We start from the raw sequence: 15,337 nt of genomic DNA, 5'->3' as shown, positions 1-15,337 counted from the left end.
GGACGATTGCAAGCAAATGTTGTAAACTTTAGAACGACTCCTCACCATTCGTCGCCCATCTAAAAACTGTTGAAATTCGTCTCATTAGATCACTGATAACTTTCCTATTTTTTAAGATATTCAACTGGAATTTTATCATGAAGTGAGGAATCTAGTTGGGTTTTAGATTATGGAAGTTATAAATTGCAAACTTTCGCACATGCACAGTGAAAAATTGCTTTAAATGTCCATATTTTATCAAATTTTCATATTTTAATTTCAAATTTCAGTATTATACTTCTCTTGTATGCTGTTAAGTTTTCAAAAAGTTTGGTAAGCTTTGATCGAAAACTTAGCGTGTTATGAGCCAAAAACCTTCAAATAAAATTCGTAGTTTTGATAGAAATACTTATATCTTCGTAAATATCAGTGATACTTCCTCGAAAGTTTGTAAAATAGTTGCACAATAGTTAGCTAACTAATTTCTGAAATTTACAGTTTATTCTCAGCTATTTAGGATGAATGATGATCAAAAAACATTGTTTTCCTCAATTTGTTACTGATCCCCGAAACGCAAAAGGGATATAACTTTTATTGAAAAATGACAGCCGGAGTCAACCTTTTATGTGACAAAAGTTACAAAGCAATATTGGTATCTTATTTCGTGAGAAATCCTTAAAAATGTGAATTTTTGAAAGTGTCCCAATACTTTTGGTCATATAGTGTAGTTATTTTCAGCTCGAACACATTCATTCTACATGAATGAAAATCTGATAAGATTTCAAAGTGTGCATAAAACTTACGTGTGTTAGTGTAGTTATTTTCAGCTCGAACACATTCATTCTACATGAATGAAAATCTGATAAGATTTCAAAGTGTGCATAAAACTTACGTGCCAAACTCATCGGGAACTATAAAACCATCAGGTGACGGCTGCTCCGTCGTTCCCGCCCAGAAGTAGGCATCTGCACAAACAAAATTAAGTATGAAACACTCAAAACAATGCTCTGAAATATATATCAGTTCTGTATTGCGACAAATGTATAATAACAGCGCCATTGATTTTAATCAGGAGCAGGTGTAATGTTTGTCTGGAACTTAATTTAAACTGGCTAAATATTCCTATAGTTGATACTTCGTAAACCTGTTTCCTTCACACAGGCAAATCCATTTAAGAACGTGGCCGCATACTGAAAAATAAAATTTGGATTTCAATTATAATCAAGGGCGTGCACCAGAGGGTGGGGAAGAAGGGATACCTGTTGCCCAGGGCCCGAGCCTGAAGGGGGTCCAATATTTTTAAAACTATGGGTTAAATATAGGGGTAAACAATATGGGGAGGGGCGGAAAAATCATTTGTGCGGGCCCTAAAATTTCTATGCACGCCCCTGATTATAATCACCAATAAATTATCGTTTTCGGCAATGAAAAAAAAAATTCTAAAAAAATTTAGAGTAAATTCTTTTGCAAGATGTAATTATTCCTTTTCAATGCAATTCATTTTCATTCAATGTGAAAGTCCGAAATCTTGTAAATGTCGACACTAGCCAGTGAATATCAACATTCACATTACCTAAGATATCAACAAATATTTTCTGCGGTCAAAGTGGACATTCTCCAATTTCGGTTCTTCAGGGAAACATGTAATGCATCACTCATAAAATAAAAAAAAAAATAAAAACTTTTTTTTCCCATTAAATGGAGCAGAGTCGGGAGGAATGAGACAGGGCTGCATTGATGCCGAAATAAAACGTAAAAAGTTATTTCAAGCGGGTGCGAAATGTGTAAATTTCGATTAGATTTGGTTATACTAGTTAAGTAAATGTCTGGTCTTTTAGAGACAACTTCATCGTAAACTCGATACGAATTAGTCATGACACTAGCTTTTCCAGCTTTAGAAGAAGCAGCTTTCGATTCCTGCTGCTACATCTGCTCCAAGAGCTGGAAATGGTTTTTTTCGTATTGTTTGAGCAGAAATGCAGCTCTGCCTATTCCTCCCGACTCTCAATTATCTTTCAGCCATTCCCGATGAAATAGAAAAAATGTTAAATAAGATGTCTCAAGAACTTGGGTTTCATAGCAGTTTAATTCGTAATGCATTATCATATTTTTTTAATCATTTTACAAAAACTAGTTAGAACCTAAAAGTGTAAATAATACAGAGTGCACCATCCATGACGAGCAAGGAATGCAACCGGCCGCCAGGATGAAAGACGAGTTTATAGTCAAGAAATGAAGAGTTCTGTGTTCGACACATTCTATCATATACGGATATATAAATTTGAAAGTCTCATTACTGTGAAATAAAAAAAAAGAAAAACCACGGCCGGAAGATACATTGTTAAATACACCAAATAAGGCATATGATTATAGCCCGAACAACTTTCATACAGTGATGCTCCCATCAATTTTTCTGAGGGTATAATCCCAGCAATCAGTTATTGCACAATATACGGATGCGAACATATACACAATATGTAATAATATGAAAATTTTTGAAGCTTGAGGGTATGTGTCTAAAAAATGTTTGAGAGTATACGGCATATATGGAGACCCTATGGGAACACCACTGCTTTCATATTAATAGTCAAAAAGTAATCCTAGTGCTCCCAGTAGTTTGAGTAGTTCATGTTTGGCCATAAGTCTCATTATTAGAATGTATAGAAAACTATAATTCACATTTGTAAAACATTTACTTAAAAATGACAAGCACACTAAATCAGTGAGTTAGTTTTGAAGGGGGAAAAAAACGTTTTTACCTGAAAGCTAAGTTCATAAAGCGAAGTAAAACATTTTTGCTAAAAAAAAAACGAAGATCCTAAAAGAGCAAAACTCTTTTTTCTAAAAATTAAGGTCAACAACGATCAAAAATTAAGGGTTTCTTTCGAACATAAAATCGTTTAACGAACAAAATGTTAGAACGAAAAACAGTTCTATAAAAATATTTTTTAAAAACTTTTAAAGTGTATATAAATTAAATATAAAACACGCACAAAGTATTTTTACCTGATTTTTAAGGAATAACGAAACCGCACCTTTTCTAATCTCTTTAGCATTAAAAAAAAAGGTCAAAGAAAATTTTGAAAGGAAGTTTGTGGCGGGCCTGCTTCCAGAAGACCCCATAGCACCTACAGCCTTGAAATTTTGTACAAAATTACTTCGAATCCCGGTGGTTTGCACTTAGGGTTTTGTTTTTTAAATTTCGAATTAGTTTTTTAAATTAATTTTTTAAGTCAAATTTCGCTAAGTTACCTATTATTACTTTCACATATTAATATTATGTACTAGCTGCGTCGCCCGGCTTTGCACGGTGCACTTCGAAAATAATAGTTATGTCTAGTGACGCGTGTTCAACAATCTCAGGCTTGAACAAAAAAAAAAAAAGTCAGAAATTTTGTGACAGATTGCGGGAAAATAACCAAACAGTAAACATTTTAAAACCCCTGATTGCAGGAAAAGCCTCAAAACAAAAACCATTTTTTTTTGTTTGTTTATATTCGAGAAAAATGGCAACAGATCTTTCATTTAACAATTTTCTTCACGCTACTTACTACAAATTTTAATAAAAGCATTGTTGCGGAAAGTTGAGATGAAGCACTGAATAATAATTTGAATGGAGGAAAGCCTTCGAAATTTAGGGATTTTTGTGTCGAAACCCAAGCTTCATAATTAATAGTTTTTAATTGATATCTCCGCTAATTATTATCGGAGGATTATGTTAAATAGCCAAACATGAAGACGGGAAGATTACGAATCCATCGATACCTGGTTCGATGGTCAGTTCACTGTCGTTCGGGAGAAGAAGCTTGGACATACATAGATACGCTCAGTTTTTAATTATATAAGAGATTGTTGGAAAGGGTAAAATTTTGCACGTTCTACGCAATTTGTTTCAATGTTCTAACTTAAATACGGCGGGGGTTATTTGCGTTTTTAGTTCGAACATTTTAGACTTGGTAAAATTTAAGCACAACTTTCTTCATCAAATCTATCTGAAAGAAGTGAAGGGATTGTCCCAGTTTTCTTGACACCACTGGAAAGAGCGGCTTTTTTTACTCCAGATCTAACTCGACCCATGGTCGAAAAACTTAGCTTCTATCTCCAAAGAAAAGAAATCTACAAGCAGTTTTAATCAAGTTCGAAAAATCTCATTTCCATCAAAATTATTGATGTTTTATTTGGCGTTGCCGTAGTTACGTCTTTTCGATTCGTTTATTTATTCTTTCTTATTCACAAATTTCAAGGGTTTCGATTTTAACGGAAAATCTTAGGCTCAACTCAATTCAAGCCCCGAGCTAGATAGCAAAATATATTACTAGAGACCACGAATATGAAAGCGACTTTTCAAACGTACACACCTGCAGTTTTGCAATGCTCCGGAGCCTCTTAGCTCTTATCGCTCTTCAAGATGGTACAGATTATTTTGAAACCCGGAGAAAGGGTTCTTTTTGTTCCAAAGGGTTAATTGATGATTTAAATCTTTTCGAATCAAATAAGATTGCGAAGCTATGTTCGGGGGTTGGCAAGCTTGAGCGAGCAGGTGGCAGAGCCCCCCCCCCCTCCCTCAAGTAAAGCAAATAAAAGATTTTAAAGAGACTAAATTTTGACGTTATTGAAAATTGAATGATCTAAAGGCCTTAATAAAATCATTTGCTTAACAGACATAAAACTGTATCTTGAAAATTTAGGACATTCACGAAAATAAATAGTTCTCAATAAAAAGAAAAAACTTTTTAACTTTTTTTTCAATTAACAGAGGGGTCATTTTTTCATACCATTATTTGTCATACCATGCAAAAATGGAATTCCTGAAAATAGTTTTTTGAAAAGATAGAAATCGGGTTATTTTATTTTATTTATTTATTTATTTATTTAGCAAAATAGTGCAAGTACTTGAATTTTTTTCAAAGCATAACGCTTAGAGGTGATGGTTCTAAAGTCATTCCCCTAAAAATCAGACAAAATTTTAAGGATTTGAAATTGTTTTCTAAAATTTAAAAACTTTTGCAACAAAAATTAGCTTTCTTAACTTGATAAATCCGTCGTTGCGGGTGTGACATTTGCTAGTATAAAATTTTCCACTTGAATCCAAGAATGTTGAACTTTGACTTCTAACTATCATATGAGTAAACATTGTGCACTTCAATTAACTCCCCCCACCCTGAAACAATAATATTTTTTATTTAAATACAACAATTTGTACATGTTGCGGGTGTTACTTTGAACTTCACACCCGGGACATGCACAATTCATTACTTTTTCTGTATACACATTTCTTTATTTTTGCAAAGTATACTTTCCAAATTATAAACACACAATGGTTGCTTACTTTAAAATACGAGGATCGATCCAAAAGTAAGGTTTCCATCAATTTTACAAATATATAGCACTGTCTATTCTCATTGAAATTTACATCGTTGGAAAGAAAAAACGTTTCTCTATTTTTATACTAAATAATCGCCATCTTTCTGTGCATTATAGTAGACAGTGCCCTAACTTCCGTATCGAGTGTCACAGAGTTTCACCTCCTACACGTTAAGGAAGAGTTTCACCCCTTTTTACTTTCTTCTATATCTAATACATAGAAGAAAGTATTGGATTCGTGCAAATTTTCGAATTTCGAATTTTGACGGATTCGAACGTTTTGAGTTGTGCTGAGTCAATTTCGACTATTTTTGGAAAATGTCTGTCTGTCTGTGTGTGTGTATGTATGTGTGTGTGTGTGTATGTATGTGTGTGTGTGTGTCACGTCTGTGTGTGACCACGTTTTTGTGGCCGCTCTACAGCTAAAACTACCGCATGAAATCGAACGAAATTTGGTACACATATGTGCCCCTATGTGAACTTGTGCCCATTGGTTTTTGGCGCGAATTCCTCCAAGGGGGGTGGAGCAATGGGACGTTTTTTGAGTTACGCGTGCTTGCTATTCCTCAGGAAGTAACTGGCGGAATCAGACAAAATTTGGTCCATATGTTGCCATTAACAGGAACAGGTGCTGATTCAATTTTGGTGTCAATAACTCAAACGGGGGTTGAGCTATAGAACGTTTTTTGTCGTCAATTGTGACTGCTGTACCTCAAGAAATAATGAACAGAATGAAAGAAAAATTTATCGGCAAGTAGTCCTTAGTGGGTATAAGAGCTGATTTTATTTTGGTGTCAACAGCTAAAAAGGGGGTAGCGCAATCGCCCGTTCTTTTTTTCCATTGTGAGTGCCCTATCTCAAGAAGTAATGCTACGTTCTGGTTGAAATTTGGAATATATGTGAATCCATATGTAAACAGGCTTTGGTTCAATTTTGACGCCAATCGCTCCAAGAGGTGTTGATTTTTTTTTTTTTTTGGAATAAAAATAGCTTTATTAATGCAACAATAAGAAAGATAAATCGTAATAGATTGTCGTCTGCGTATTTCTCGTGATTTTAATTGAATGGAAATGATCGGAAATATTATCTCAATGATTTAAAATTTTTAACTGTTGCCATCTTATGTTTGTTAACAATTAAAATATTTGTAATTAATACAAGCAAGGCTTTTAAAATAACTTTCAATTTTCGCTCTTTGCTTTGCTTTTGCAATAATTCAGACATTGGGATGGTCGTCAAGTTTTTGCATGTGTAATTTCGTTTTTGTTGGGAATATTGCTTCCTCGTCAAGCATGGGGAGGGATCAGAAAAATATAGAAGAAAGTTTCGTGATGGCCACAACATACTAGTTTGACTTTGTCGTCGCTCCGGAAACGTTGGCCATCAAAGGTTCCTTAAACTTAGGAAACAAGTGGTAAACACTAGACTGGAGCTCCGGACTGCAATCAAGAACGGAGTGTCTTGTTGACTGCCATGTCCCATCAGAAGTTTAGGCACCGTCGACAATAATGCACAGAAAAAGAGGGCGATTATGTATAAAAATAGAGAAACGTTTTCTTTCCAACGATGTAAATTTCAATGAGAATAGACAGTGCTGTATGTTTGTAAAATTGATAAGAACCTTACTTTTGGACCGACCCTCGTATATAAGAAATTAAACGCAAAAGTTGGATTCCTGAACTAAAGTGCAAATGTAAACGTAAAAACGTCACAATATCAAAAATAGATAGAGCAAACCGTTAGAGCAATATTGGAGCCGTGATGGCGTGACCGAAAGGCGTTAGACTCTTAACTGGAGGGTTCCTGGTTCGATGCCAGCCGGTTGAAGATCCTCCATATTTCCAAAGGTTGAATAGGGCAGGTTAAATGTGCCGTGGTCACAAAGTCATCCAAGTTCACATTAAAAATCAATACCTGTTGGGGTGCTAAACCAGCAGTTGTTCGGCTACTGGTTTGGATCAAAACTATCGAGTGTTCTTAGATGGTGCTTTCATCTATTGTGTGCTGTCTAAGCTAAATCGAACTTCCACCGTGGTGGTGCTCTGTAAATAGAAGCCATACAATTTGGCTCAAATCGGATAGCATTGTCTACAACTCTTGATCTTGGATATCCAAGTAGTTTAAAAAACAACAACAGGAAGAACAGTTAGGGATAAGGGATCGAGTGAAGCATGGTTCGACACATTTTGGAATCAGTTCTCTTCACATTGAAAGCATCAGACATGAGATTTTGCAATACCTGGTCCTTCGCCGTCATAGCTGAAGTCCGTTATGTAGAACGTGTTATCCGAAGCGGCAAAGACGGCGCCCTTCAGTCCGTGTGCATTGCTTTTGAACTCTCCGATGGGGACGCCTAGGTAATTCCCGTCTCTGAGGCTGGAAGACTTGGGAGAATCATGGACGGAGCGGCTCCTTGTCGTTTCCAAGATTTCTTCTCCTGAAATAAGGATTCGTTTACGAATTACGGTAGAATGACGAAAATCCGAACCAATTTGAACCATAGGTAGTTAATTCATATTTACATATTGTTCGGATTTTCGAAAGTAACCAAGAAAATACCGTTTAAGAAAGTAGTATGCTGTTTAACCAAATAAAGTGGTTATGCAATAGGTATGAACACAACATACAGTGCAGTACATAAGGCTATATAGTCCAGTTTTTAAAAGTTGGCCCTTGACCCCACCTTATTTCGGAAGCATCCATCTTCATGAAGGGGAGATACGCAGAGGAAAATTAACGAACGGAACTCTGGTATTGGTTCTAGATCTTGAAACGTCACCTTATAATTTAAGAAATCAGTCAAAGAGGTACAAGATTTCAATTTTGTACGGCCAAGGCTGTCAAGGCAGATATCTCATTGGACAAGTCATGTTCCAAGTATAAGTGCACGGGTCTTTTACTTCTTTCAGTCAGCAGCCATTGGTCAGAGATAACAACACTTCCTACAAATAATTTGAAATGAAAGTTGGCGAGAGTAGAGTGGCAATAAAAAATGCAAAGTTTGTCATTTTTGCTTTTTCGCCAACTCATTGCAGCAACTTAAACATTTCGGATTTAAATAATCACATAACGAAAATATAATAGTACACTTGTTTTTCATATCGCCAAAATGTCGCTAAATTTGAAAATATGGCACGCGTCCTTTCGTCCTTCTCAATCTACTTTTAAGGAATGTACTCTTTTCCTCAAATAACTGACAAGGGTCATTTGTTCGCGGTCGAACTATAGTATGTCATTATATTTTTTTTAACAAAAATTAAATCTCATTGTTTTCTGAACATACAGGAAAAATTCAAAATATTCACAGTACTGATTGAACTATGCGAGGAACTATTATAAAGTAATCGAACAAAGAAAATTGAAAAACTTCTGAAAAATACACCGACACCACACAAAGATAGGACACGAAATGTATGCGTTTCTTAGTAATTGAAGCAGTAAGAAAGAAAGGGGGTGAAGTGTCGAATGTAAAATTTTGGAGATAACCAGTGAAAATGATTGCGTTTGTTTTGAGGCAAGAGTATCCTGGTACTGGTGGATGATTCAGAAAAAAAAAAATCAATGAAAGCCTACCAAGGATCTGATATTTAAACGCGTTTTACTTCAAAACTTGAAAACATCCACTTACACCCCTTTGCTTCTCACTGCCTCATTGTCAAAAAGTTTATTAAAACTTCACAGAGTGCAACTTCGGATTTTCGGCGTACTATTGTGTTCTGATAAATATTCTGGAAAATAGCAACTGAAAGGTCATGATTTTTGAGGCAACCGATTTTGGGGTTCGTTTTATAACACCGGGTATAGAAATGTTGTTATGGAAATGCGTGGTAACTATTAGTTATGCAGTAGAGTCGAGAAAACTCGGCACTCCATGAACCAGGCGAATCCAGGAAACTCGGCAAAATTCTGGCAGGGCGAAAACAACCTGCTTTAAAATCATGTCGTGAGCGCATTCCCCATTACCCAGCGTTTTTACAAACTCGGTCATTTTTGGGTCCTCATTAGGTCGGGCTAAATGTTCTTTAAAGTTCTGTAAAACTGTTTTGTTTACAGTCACACTCCTTTTGCCGTGAAGCGTACTTACAGTGTCTCGCATAAATCAATAAGTAGGTTTACAAAGAGTGAATAATTATGTTTAACGAATCAACTTTCAGATACAGAATATTCTGGAGATTTAAGAGTTTTATATTAAGCGATATTAAAGTTATTTTCTGAACGAATACTGACGATAGGCTTAGGCGAGCTAACGCATGCTATGAACTATAAATTGCAAATAGAGTGAATTCTCAAATAGAAACGAGTGTTTTAAAAGTTGAACTCCAGAAATAAATACACCTAATCAGGGATGCCACCCCCTTAAAAGCAAAGGTGCACCCCATAAATATCGCAAAGACCCCCCTTAAAAACCAGAGCCCTCCCCCAAAAATGAATAGAATACCCGTCAATTCACCCCCCCCTAAAAATTTCAATGGCGCACTCTGCGCCATGACCCCCCCCCCCCCACGGGGTGGGTACCCCTGCACAAAATGCTGATGGAGTTCAAGATATATGCTTAATAATAATGTGTAATGTACGAGTAGAATGTAAAAGTAAAGTAATAGCTCCTTTAAATGTTGGAAAATGAAAAACGTCTTTTATAACAATCATATAAATAAAACACGAGGCGTTTTACATTACAAATAGCTAGACTAATATTTTAGTGACCGGTGAGCGAGAGTAGCGAGCTCGGATTGCGAAGAGATTCGAAGGAACTGCGTAAGCAGTTCCCGGGGTTAGCGAACGTAAGCGAGCAGTGGGCGGTATATCCCCCTAGTCACATTATAAATTTTTTCCCGTATTGTTACATCTTGATCTTTACTACTGTCTGACCACGGATTGTATTAAAAGACAAATATCTGTTTTACAGCAGGAAATGGACGAATCTATTATTTTTTAGCCATGCCAGCTTTTGCAGAAGCAGAGTCTCATTCAAATGAGCAGAATACGCGCATCAAGTTTTTACTTTTCCCTCTTATTCACATAGATTCGTCTTATTTGGAAGTTTGAAAATTCCATACAATCCGTGGTCGACAGTAATAATAAAGCTGAAAGTCTCTCTGTGTCTGTAGGATGTCTGGATATCTGTGACGCGCATAGCGCCTAGACCGTTCGACCAATTTTCATGAAATTTGGCACAGAATTGGTTTGTAGCATGGGGGTGTGCACCTCGAAGCGATTTTTCGAAAATTCGATTTTGCTCTTTTTTCTATTCCATTTTTTAAGAACATTTTCCCGAGCAAAATTATCATAAGATGGGCGAGTAAATTACCAAGTTATCATAACGTGGAACTGTAACATGGGCAAGTCAATTGGCGAGAAATTCACCATACATTATTTGTAAATATACAGGCGAACCAAAAGACCTTTTAATTTTCTACTACGGGCAAAATCGTACGGGTGCCACTAGTTTGAGATAAAATCGCTCAAAACTACCATTGCGTAAAACCTTGATTTTATCCAATGCTAGTGTTTTGGGTTGAGTCACTTTCCTTGCCAGGGTGCGATAAGTGTAATTGTACATTACTGGGGGAAAAAATCTTGCGACATTTCTCTTCACATTCATGTAATTCACGCACTATACTATGTGCTGTAGTTTTGAAAATAAAATTTTGGAAATCGAGTGCATCATTTCTGCTTACATTTAAAACGAATTAACATTTCAAACTTCTGATTGCAAAGCGATTGTTTTTCCAGATAAATGCGGTGGTTACTATTCCAAAATTCCCAGCTTAGGGCAACTCAACTCACTTTCATTGGCAAAAGCATGTAAGTCTTCCATGCTCGCGGGAATGTTCGGTCTTTCTGGAAGCATCACGTGACCGAAATTCTGCCGAAATTGAATGCAGTAGAGCCCCATCCAGTCGATGTCGAACGCAGTCGTGTCTCCTGGCAGACGGAGCGTGACATTCTTGCCCTCGTAGCCTCTCAATTTCTCTAATCTGTAAAAGAATCACTGTATCAGTTGCACACATCTAATAACAAGTTTTAGAATAACAGTAAACAGAAATATAATATTTATGTTTTGAAGTCATTTTATTTTTTCAAAAACTTTCTGTTTGAAGCGTTTAATATATTTTTTAAATTTTACAAGAGAGACGATAAAAAAGAAAGAACATTTCATGCTCTGTCAACAAAATTTTTCCTGACGATACGAGATTTGAAACTTCAACTGTGGCAACACTGCTGTAAAAACGAAACCAAAGAATGTTGCTTGTACCATACGCTAATTACATACCTGCTTTAAATTTTAGCAAAAAACGTCGCCCTTCCTGAGTCACGCACATGCAGAGTGGTGCGAATAACTGAGCCTGATATAGCTTGAGGTCTAAAGTAAATGTCACAATATTTTTTAAATAAGAACAACGGAAGTTGAATCAATACCTTTGTGCTTGAAATGTACAAAAGAAATAACGTTAGATTGCACAAACTGCAGGTCTTTTCATCCATAACCTAAGTTATTTTGCATTGAAAAAAGGGTTTCTTGTAACCCCGAAACACGTGTCTGCAGTAATCTGCAATTTGTGCAATTTACCGCTGTTATTTCTTTTGCATGTGACATAGGTCACAGCACGGCAGTGTCTTCGAGGTCTCCAAGAAGTTTGTGATGAATCTGCAATGCCTTACGAAACAATGGCAGGGCTGGTCGGCCACATGCAACTCGAGCTTTGGCTGATTTGCTGGAGAAATTATGTACCATCCAACATGCACCCCAGTTATAAGTCGTTATGACTTTGACTCAATTTTTAAAATGGCGAAACCACTTCGTGGCATTCGTTTCAGAACTATTCCAGAGACTCTTGCCGTAGTATACACCGCTCCATTCGAGCTATCAAAAGAACAGGCGCAGGTACATGTGTTCTACGATTTCTACATCGCTGAAAATAGGTTGTACACAATGCTGGCTGCTGGCGACTATATTAAGGACTGTAAAACTTGGTGACATGTATCACTTTTGTATTAGATGCAAATAAATAGTTGCCACCATTTAAGTTCCAACCCTCGGGGTTTTTTTCGATTGGACTACATTCGGCGTACAACTTAATCCTTGTTTCAATTTTGAAATGAGCAGTATTGTCTAATTATTTACAGAAAAAAATTATTTTGATTGACCTGGTTTTATAGTTAAACCGACCTTATTAAGAAAAAAAAATCCATTCAAATTCCAGCTAAATTCATATGGTGTCTTAATTTTATGTACTAGCTTGTGCGATCAAAAATGCGAGGTGATTAAGTAATTAGTTGTAATAATGTTGTCGATGTTATCCATATTTTTTTTTACAGGAGAAGTGTGGTAAAATCATGGATTAAGCTGGTTTTGACGTAAACGGGTTTTTGGCAGCGATTTTCTTTCTGATTAGCCACGTTTATATGTACTTTTTTTACTCCGGAAAAACCCTACTTTAACCACATTCCGGTTATTTCCCGGGTAAATGTGGATCTTTCTTCTTCCTGCTATCGACTTTAGTAACTTCGGGTTTTTTTTACCCAGAATGCACTTCGCAAACCTGCGCTAAGGATGTTAGGTAAAAACGCTTCCTCTGATACCGGGTACAAGCTCCTTTTGCATGTGAGTAGTGCACTTTACATCAGATTGTTTTCGGTGTTGGAGCGGGGAAATGCGAGGTAAAAAAGTTGCTTGTTAACGCTGCTATTGAGAGAGGTAAATGTCAAACTTTGTGGCAGGATAGTATCGACAAAGATGTATCAAATCATGAAAAAAAAAAGACAAAACACTTTGAAAAGTTCATGGATAGCTGGTTTTTAAACTAAAAGTCTCGTTACGGTGGTACTGTAGCACGTTATTTAATGATGTCTAACAGGTCAAGCTACTATTTAATTAGGCAGTTTTCGCAAAATTCGGGTCTCTCAGTAGTATAGGAACCAGCATGACACCCTCGGATATCATCAAACGTGCCATTTGCAGTACTCACTATGACGTGGCGCGAAGAGCGCTGTCTAGAGTTATGGAGGAGTATATTCGAAATTGTGGTCCTCTCATTAGTACTCAGCAAGCATTCAGCATTCGGTTCCAACTTGGCCGACAAGATTCGGTTCCAGATAGAAAAACTATTCAAGTTTGGGAATCAAACTTTAGAGCCACGTGTACTGCACTGAAACAAAACGTCGACTTCAGACCGTAACAACGGTGGAAAATGTAGTGCATGTGAGAGCATCCATCCAGAAATCTACAAAGCGTTTAACAGTTAAACATGCAACTGCTTTGAGATTACCTGATAGGAATAAAAGAAAAATCATTGACAGTAACCGTCACAACGTGAAGAGTTTTTCTAACCTGGATCATATGAGTCGAATTGAAGCAGTGAGAAACAAAGGGATGTAAGTGACAAAATTAAAAATTTGGAGATAATCAGTGCAAATTGTAGGAGAACCTCTCCCCTGTTTTGGGGTAAGAGATAGTACTTCTTACCCTATTAACATGTCTTGGAAAGAATTTTCAATGAAAGCCTAGGGAATGCAACTTTAAACGCGTTTTACTCAAAACTTAAAAATGTCCACTTACATCCCTTTGCTTCTTACTGCCTCAATTGGGACCGAAAGTGAACTGCTTGCTGAGTAGATGTCAAAGAAGCACCGTAATGAAAATTTTTATTCACAACACTCGACGATGTTCACCGCGCCGCGCCTTTATGAGTACTGCAAATGTCACGTATACCAGTATCGATTGATATCCCCTGCGCTACCATATCCCCACCACAACTCACACAATACTTTCTTCAAATACGGGAGGTTAATAAGCCGGCCCAGTAACAACCTACCTTCCATCTTCATCTGGAATTTTTATTCCTTGACTATGAGGTTGAGCCCCTTTACCAGCGAGGAAGAAAGCATCTGAAACGAAGAATAGCTAAGTCTAGAAAAAATCGAAATGTACTGCAACCGATAAAAAAATGCATTTGAATACAAATAGCACCATTTTCAAATTCGATAACAGAAATCCATAAACAGAATGATTTCATTATAGTAGGCAATGACCCCTCCCCCCCCCCCTCCTCCATTGAGGAAACAATAATTTACACTGTTAAAAAAGTCTACTTGAAAGTGTGAACTAAAGCATACTCATTCTTTTTGAAATGAAATTGTTTCAAAAAGCAGTACATTAGGTATCAAATACAAGTATACATGTTTACTTCAAAACAAGATCAATGGAATAAATTTAGAAATGATCTTTTATTACTGCATCTCACCTATTATAGAATTCAAGAAATATTATTTAATAAATATCCATGCATAATTTAGAAATATAAAGGGAAAACTTCGGCGGAAAAAAAAAGAATACAAATTAAACTTTCTAATCCTTTATTACTTTGACAGCATTAGAATGTGCACTAAATACAATTATTAGAAGATTATTTGTTAACACATAGTTAAAATGGCAACATAAAGAACTTAAAATGATTAAGTAGTATAAAACTTTAGAAATAAAGTATTTTTTCCATCGTCGACAAAAGAAAAATTACAGTTGTGAATGTAAAAGTTCAAGACAAATTCCATCTTAAGTAGAAAATTGAGTTTTTTCGTTTGGTACCACTCTTGTGGATGTGCAAGTTCGAATGCCTGGTACACACTAGGACCTGTATTGGTCTAGAAGACATTGACAGTGCGGCAGACGAGCACAATTTTTTATAGCCTGAAGAGGGCTTACTGCTCGAAAGCACAAAAGTGTTCTCTTTGGGTAATAAATACTCTGAAACTTCTTCCTTGTCGATTGCTTTGAAAGATACAATCAATATCATTAAATAGCAAAACTGGCTAAATTTTTGCATACGCATGTTTGACCACCATCCACCGTTTCAAATACTAACGAATAAAAAGTGGAATATTTCAGCAATTGATTCTTAAAACACAACCTTCAGTTTATTAGGCGCCTCGTACGGGGGGGGGGGGGGGGGGGCAAGTGAGCAACTCCCCCTTACTTCCAAAAATAAAGGGGCAT

The 15,337-nt window shown here is 36.4% G+C and overlaps 1 protein-coding gene across 1 annotated transcript in view; it reads right to left on the bottom strand.

Annotated features, from left to right (window-relative positions):
* LOC129223809 (protein Skeletor, isoforms B/C-like) overlaps positions 1 to 15,337 on the bottom strand; it is a 95,492-nt gene that overhangs the window by 31,082 nt on the left and 49,073 nt on the right. Inside the window, exons 6-9 of the mRNA XM_054858165.1 lie at positions 14,160 to 14,232; positions 11,131 to 11,321; positions 7,583 to 7,780; positions 872 to 944 (exon numbers count right to left, since the gene is read on the bottom strand). Coding sequence (XP_054714140.1) covers positions 872 to 944; positions 7,583 to 7,780; positions 11,131 to 11,321; positions 14,160 to 14,232 — 535 coding nt within the window. The remainder of the gene's footprint in view (positions 1 to 871; positions 945 to 7,582; positions 7,781 to 11,130; positions 11,322 to 14,159; positions 14,233 to 15,337) is intronic.

This window comes from Uloborus diversus, chromosome 6 (genome assembly GCF_026930045.1).
Source record: "Uloborus diversus isolate 005 chromosome 6, Udiv.v.3.1, whole genome shotgun sequence".
Taxonomy (NCBI): Eukaryota; Metazoa; Arthropoda; class Arachnida; order Araneae; family Uloboridae; genus Uloborus; species Uloborus diversus.
The sequence above is the reverse complement of the archived record's forward strand: the minus strand, read 5'-3'. Positions and strand labels throughout refer to the sequence as shown.